This window comes from Sinocyclocheilus rhinocerous, unplaced genomic scaffold (genome assembly GCF_001515625.1).
Source record: "Sinocyclocheilus rhinocerous isolate Xijiao unplaced genomic scaffold, SAMN03320098_v1.1 scaffold1850, whole genome shotgun sequence".
Taxonomy (NCBI): domain Eukaryota; kingdom Metazoa; phylum Chordata; class Actinopteri; order Cypriniformes; family Cyprinidae; genus Sinocyclocheilus; species Sinocyclocheilus rhinocerous.
This window is the reverse complement of record NW_015634540.1, coordinates 4,377-11,662: the sequence shown is the minus strand read 5'-3', so window position 1 is coordinate 11,662 and position 7,286 is coordinate 4,377. Positions and strand designations below refer to the sequence as shown.

Below are 7,286 nucleotides of genomic sequence, written 5' to 3'. Positions count from 1 at the left end.
TTTTTTTTTTTTTTTTCTTCAAGAGTCTGTAAACGCAGCTTTGAAAAGGCCTCTACACATTCCTCCAAGTCAAACAGATTATCAGAACTTCCTATTTGTTGTAAACTTTTAAGTTTAGGCAGCTTAGGAACATGTGACAAACTTAACCTACAGGAATAATGTCTGTAACTCATAACCAGAGGGTAAGAGCAATCCCAGCACATACTGGGCATTTAAGGCATTTCATTCTACATTAGTCATTAGTCATGAATCAAACCTGTTTGTTGCTCAGCATCCTTTATTTCGCTTGCTTCTAGATCACTGGTGTCTTCACTCTCTTCTTTAATAAACTCCATGCTTATAATATTGTGTTAAGTAGATCTCTCAGCTGTTTCACTTGGAGTTTTTCCTACTGGTTTGCTCATGTTTAAGATGAATAATTACCTGAAATAAATAAATGCAGAATAAATCTCTCTGTTACTCATTTCACAGAACCCCATTATAGCATACAGTCATTCTACTTTCATTTCAGTTTTCACGTTTTAAAGCGCATTATTAGTGTAATCACATGTGTAGTACTTACTGTTGTGCTGTAGTACATCTGTAAACACTTTAAATCCATCTGAGCGCTCTAACACCGTCAATACTGATGGGTTCAAAACAACAACAAACTAGTCTGGCGCAGCATTATGACGCATCACACAACACACATCACAATAAAAGTCATGTTCATATGTTACGGGATACTACTACTACTACTACTACTACTACTAATAATAATAATGCAATTAACAAATTATTGATTTCAATACCACAAAACGTAATTTTAATTATACTTACATAAACAGTGTAAATATATATTCTGAGTGGAGTCCCGCTTGGTAGTATTTTCACATCGTTGTACGACATGTGTATTTTAATTTTAATTTCACCATATAAAATTATCCCGTGTCCGTATATTTAATTCTCAATATAATATGGAAACAGCGAACGAACAAGACTTTTATTTTGATGCGTGTTGACGTCATAATTCCGCGCCGGTGTGTGCAGGGATTCGGCGAGAGGTTTGTGGACTTGAACCCATCAGTATTTAAGGCGTTTAAACTGATTTAGAGCATTTTTCATTTTTTTAGAAACGTATTGCAAATTAAGGTAGAGTGTTAAATGTAATGGAGCTGCATTAATGACTGTATAAACGATGTGTAAGTCGAGTTGCAGAAAGACTATTTTTTTAATTACTTATTTTATTTATTATTTAATTTTCAGTTTATTATTCTCATCATCCTAAACATGGTGACGCGTGCTAACAAATAGAGAAATTTAAGGTGGAACAACAGATCAGTGTGACATAATATTACAAACATGGAGTTTATTAAAGAAGAGAATGAAGAAATGGTAATTCCAGATCCATGCAGAGTGAAAGAAGAAAATACTGAGGAGAAAATAGGTTGGTTTCTATTCCCATTACACAGTTTTTCCTCTATTAATAATATTTTTGAAAATGTTTACAGTCATATAAACTGACATTAGACTGACATTAGAGTTATAAAGTTCAGTTTTCATGAACCATCATTTTTCTGGTCTTCATTTAAACGTATTAAATGATTAAAACAGCAAAGCTATTTGCTGAGTTTATTTTATTACTGAAGTTGCATGGATTTAAACTGTCTAGCAAACATTCAGAGGGTGAAGATATTCCATAAATTGCATCTCAATTCAGTGCATTATTTTTGCAAACTGCTCCTGTTCTTATTTCGGTGATGCATTACAATTTAACTAAACCAGTCGACTAAAATCTTATGATATTTAGTATTCTAAAACAATTCAGGTTACTAAAATATGACTAAAACTAGGTGGCATTTTAATCAAGGCCATAACTAATCTAAATCAAAACCTAGCTTCATAAGTAAAACTTATTACGTAAATGCATAAACAATCGTGAATGTTAAAATAAGAAGAACTTACGAGCAATAAGACAAATAAACATAACGGAACAAAGACACATGAAATTGTGTTTTAAGTTTTTTCAGATATGTCTATCGCAAACGATTTCTTTGATTTCAGAATCGCGCGATAAAATCGTCTGCGTTTTTTTTGCACGTAACTTGTCAGTGAACTACGGCTATGTGTAGTAAATGCTGCTCCATCTGAAAGCACGTGATGATGATTTACATTGCACATGACAATCGCATTCGATTAATCGTGCAGCCCTATCTAACATAGTATTCAAGTAATAAATACTACAGTCGTTGAATAAAAAAATACTCTTCACCTTATGATGCTACAAAAGCTAATCAGTGGAGCAGTGAGTGATTTTCTCTTTCCCTCGGAGGCTCTTTGAGTGTCTCCTGTTTTGGCCAAAGCTCACTGAATCAAGCTGCTCTCACTGTGAGAGCATGAGTCTCCGCTCGTTAGGAGAGAGAGCCATGAACTGAATCGAGTCTGCTGTGTTCACATTATATTACATTACAGTTACCCCCGGTTTCACAGACAAGGCTTAAGCCTAGTCCTAGACTAAAATGTAAATCTGAGCTGTTTCAACTGAAAGAAACTTGCACTGATTGATCTTAAAACATATCAGTGCCTTTGTTTTGTCTCAAGATGCACACCAGTAATGGTTTTTCTAAGACACGTTTATAAAAATTGCTTGCATGTTCTAATTGAACTATGGCCTAATCCTGGCTTAGTGTAAGCCCTGTCTGTGAAACCAGGCCTTAGTCATTTAGCAGACGCTTTTATCCAAAGCGACTTACAAACGAGGACAACAGAAGCAATCAAAATCAACAAAAGTGCAATGCTATAACAAGTCTCAGTTAGCCTAACGTAGTACACATAGCAAGGTTTTTTAAAATTATATAATAAATAAAAGGAAAACAGATAGAATAGAAAAAGAATAGAGAAGCTAGTGTTATTTTTTTTAAAGAAAACAAACAGTATAGAGTGCAATAAAAAAAAAAATAAAGAATAGAATTAGAATAGAGAGTGCTAGAGTTAGAGGGTCAAATAAAGATGGAAGAGATGTGTTTTTAGCCGAATTTTTAGTTCACGCCATGACGAAATTACCGTAATTCAGAGATGACGACACGTGACATTTAACTCATCACTTTCCATGTCCTCGGACTCGGAGTTAGCGCCTAAATTAATCTGATACAACTGTCACATGGTCCAAGTCGTAGCTCTCAGAATACAAAAAGTTGTAAAAAGTTGAATTGAGTTCTTGTAAGTAATTACACTCACTTAATTGATTAATACTTGCTTTCTTTTTATTAAAAAAAATAGAGCCTCTAACACAATGCTGGGTTGTTTCAACCAAACTTTGGGTCAAATATGGACTAACCCAACTTTCGGGTTAAAAATTTAATTCAAAAATTTAACCCAATGGTTGGGTTAGTCCATATTTGACCCAAAGTTGGGTTGAAACAACCCAGCATTTTTTAGAGTGTAGTATTTTCAATTACTTTTCTATTCCATGTACTTGTTTTCTTTTTATTTAAAAAATGATCCTCTAACAATAACGTTCTCAATTTTTTTCTATTCTTTCGACTTGTCTTTCTTTTCTTTTCTTCTTTTTTAAATGAGACCCTCTAACACTAATGTTCTCTATTCGTTTTCTATTTCTATCTACTTATTTTCTTTTTATTTATTTATTTTTTAAAACTACGTGTGCTGCGTTAGGCTAACCGAGACTTGTTATAGCACTTGCATATCATTGCTCTTTTGTTGGTTTTGATTGCTTCTGTTGTCCTTATTCCGTTGTAAGTCGCTTTGGATAAAAGCGTCTGCTAAATGACTAAATGAGTTCTGGAGGCTTTGGAGTTGATAGTGTTGCCATAGAAACACATAATTCAGCTCCAAGTAGAATGTCACATGTTGTCATCTCGGAATATTATATATACGGTAATTACGGCATGGTATTTAATGGCTGTTGCTTTGTGGCATGATCCCCAGTTTTTTGTGTCTCAAATTGATTTTTGATCATTTAATATGTTAATTTTAGACCTGGTGCCGCTGAAAGAGGAAAGTCAAGAAATGAATGAAGTGGAGGAGAAACATCATGATTTCACCAGTGGAGAAAAATCCTTTAGATGCACGGAGACAGAAAAGAATTCCTCCCAAAAACAAAAAAGAACTCTGAAAACAAGATCTAAAAGTAGTTTCACTTGCTCTCAGTGTGGAAAGTGTTTCTTGCGTAAAGGACACCTTCATAGCCACATGAGAATTCATAGTGGCGAGAGCCCATTCACCTGTCAGCAGTGCGGAAAGAGTTTTAAACAAAAAGGAAACCTTAAAAGCCACATGCGAATTCACACCGGCGAGAGCCCTTTCACATGCCAACAGTGTGGAAAACGTTTCACTCAGAAAGGAAACCTTAAAAGCCACATGAGAACTCACACCGGCGAGAGCCCTTTCACCTGCAAAAATTGTGGAAAGAGCTTCTCACTGAAAGGAAACCTTAATCAACACATGAAAATCCATTCTGGAGAGAAGCCTTTCGCATGCCCTCAGTGTGGAAAAGGTTTCTCACAGAAACAATCCCTTAATTGCCACATAAGAATTCACTCTAGAGATAACCGTTTTATATGCCATAAGTGTGGGATGAGTTTCACAGACATGGAACACCTTAACAGACACGTAATAACTCACACCGGAGAAAAGCCTTTCAAATGCCAGCAGTGTGGAAGCAGGTTCAGATTAAATAAAAACCTTAAGAGTCACATGAGAGTCCACACCGGAGAAAAGCCTTACACGTGCAATCACTGCGGAAAGAGTTACGCTCAAAAAGGAAACCTTAATGTTCACGTCCGACTTCACACTGGAGAGCGACCGTTCGTTTGCCCTCAGTGTGGAAAGGGTTTCACACATAAAGGAAATCTTAAGAGTCACATAAGATTTCACACTCGGGAGACGCCTTACACGTGTCTTCAGTGTGGAAAGAGTTTCGCTTATCAGAGAGACCTGAAAATTCATTTGCATATTCATTCTGAGTTCGTTCTGCAGTGTTCGGAGTGTGGCAAGAGGTTTGCAGACAAGATCAACTTCTTAAATCATCTGCGCATTCACCCCGCAGAAAGGCTGTTTAACTGCGATCACTGCAATAAAAAGTTTCTTTTTCAGTCCCACTTAGAGATACATATGAGAAGCCACACTGGCGAGAGAACTTATTTGTGTTCTTTGTGCGGAAAGGATTTTAAATGGCTTGGCAATTTGAAATCACACCAGAAAATGCATGCTGGTGTGAATGCTTGTGCCAGAGCGAGCCACTTGAAACAGCAGCAACAAACCCATACCGGAGAAAAAACAGACAAGGATTCCAATATTGCAAAGTCTTTGACTACTTCAGAAACGTCAAAAACAGAAGGGGTGCATCCTGGAGAGAAGCTATACAGCTGCGCTTCATGTGGGATGAACTTCAGCACAACAATTTATCTGCTGGCTCATAAGAAAAGGCACTGTCTGAAGTAGGCATAAATAGCAAAGCTCGTCTTCAGGTGAACGGAGTTAAACTAAGACGCACCGAAAGATGGAATTTCTCCCAAAAGTCATTTGATGCAAGTTCTACGGAGGAAGAGGTCAAAATATGTTTAATAAACGTTTTCTTACTGTGCAGTACCACAATGTTTGAAGGGATGTTTTTCTATTCATTTTGGATTGTGGATTAGCATTTGTACGAAATTAATTAGGCAAGGTTAATTAGGTAGCACATCTCATACACAATAGTAATAGCATGAGAAAGAAAATAAACATGTCAAAATAAATAAAAAGTTGTATTTAAAATGGAATTAGGTGAATGAATGGAAAGAAATATACACTGAACAAAATTATAAACGCAACACTTTTGTTTTTGCCCCCATTTTTCATGAGCTGAACTCAAAGATCTAAGACTTTTTCTATGTACACAAAAGGCCTATTTCTCTCAAATATTGTTCACAAATCTGTCTAAATCTGTGTTAGTCACACAAACACATTCATATCAATTTGTTTAATAAAACACTATCTACTTACTGACAGAGACATGGGCTTGCAAAAATGTACTCACCAGCTCCATACAAAATCTTCACAGTTGATCCAAAATCCTGGTTTACATACAGTATTCTTCTCCAAGGAATCCAAGGATCATGCCTTCAGGTCCTCTCTGTCAGATGAGTTTACATGACAGCGTTCTCAGATTACTCATTTCAAAGTTCCTACATACTTTTATATCAAGATGCTGATTAGACAGCATGTTTATTGCACAGGTGTGCCTTAGGCTGGTCACAATAAAAGGCCTCTAAAATGTGCAGTTTTACTGTATTGGGGGGTCCGTATCAGTCAGTATCTGGTGTGACCACCATTTGCCTCACGCAGTGCAACACATCTCCTTCGCATAGAGTTGATCAGGTTGTTGATTGTGGCCTGTGGAATGTTGGTCCACTCCTCTTCAATGGCTGTGCGTTTATAATTTTGTTCAGTTTATATATTTATATATACAGTATATATATATAAAATGAAATAAATGGAAAGAATGCAGATTGCACAGTACACATTTAATTTATGATTAGTTCTGTCGTGACGAGATACATCACAATGGCAATGTGTTTGGTCTTGACGGAATAGATCTGCTACACTGCTGCTGCAGCAGAGCAAGTACAGAGACTTACTACAATCAATACTTCCACACATGCTGCTGTGAGCATGTAAGAAATACTGCTGCTGCACATATAACATATATGAAATAACCCCTGTATACAGTATATCACCCTGTAGCAGATCTATACAGGTGGAGCTGGGGAAGGTGGAGGGTTTAGCAAGCACTAGCCGAGTATTTGAATGCTGAGCAGCAAGCTCATTGGCTGTTGTTGAGGAAATAAACCAATCAGCTGCGCCATGTGAATAATAATGTGATTGTGTTAGATTAGAGTTATCGACCTATCGGCCTGCGCCTTCTAGAGTTTCATGGTAGAACTTTGGATTTATTTTATATCTTCTTATATATTTTGTTTTGTTTGTATAAGTTGACAGTAATAAAAATAATAAATTCTTGTCGGTTTAATAGAGGTCATCAGTCTGTTCCTTAAGTTCCTTAAGTAAAAATTCCATTAATTTGATTTGATTTGAGGAAAATTTATTTTAAACAGTAACTAATACACCTCTAAAGAGAGACCTGTTGTGAGCTCTGAGTTTGTTAATAGATCGTATGCTTTTATTGAACCCTTTTGTTGGTGTTTATTTAACTTATTTTTTAATTAATTGTTTAATAGCAGAATTTGAGGTGAAAAACTACATTAGCCATACTGCTGCAAAGCAAATTCCACCAATCAGAGAGTTGC

General features: G+C 36.2%; 2 protein-coding genes across 3 annotated transcripts in view; one reads left to right on the top strand and one right to left on the bottom strand.

Moving 5' to 3' along the window:
* Positions 1-665, bottom strand: part of LOC107745884 (gastrula zinc finger protein XlCGF49.1-like) — a 2,375-nt gene extending 1,710 nt beyond the window's left edge. The window contains exons 1-2 of one of the 2 annotated variants that reach the window (XM_016559910.1): positions 563-665; positions 257-423 (exon numbers count right to left, since the gene is read on the bottom strand). In XM_016559910.1, coding sequence (XP_016415396.1) covers positions 257-335 — 79 coding nt within the window. In that variant the 5' untranslated portion in view covers positions 336-423; positions 563-665. The remainder of the gene's footprint in view (positions 1-256; positions 424-562) is intronic. The other variant, XM_016559911.1, reaches the window with a different exon arrangement.
* Positions 666-996: 331 nt separating this feature from the next.
* LOC107745882 (zinc finger protein OZF-like) lies at positions 997-5,595 on the top strand. Its single transcript, XM_016559908.1, has 3 exons — positions 997-1,043; positions 1,246-1,426; positions 3,977-5,595. The coding sequence occupies exons 2-3, from the start codon at positions 1,342-1,344 to the stop codon at positions 5,440-5,442; spliced, it is 1,551 nt and encodes a 516-aa protein (XP_016415394.1). The 5' UTR covers positions 997-1,043; positions 1,246-1,341; the 3' UTR covers positions 5,443-5,595.
* Positions 5,596-7,286: the final 1,691 nt, after the last annotated feature.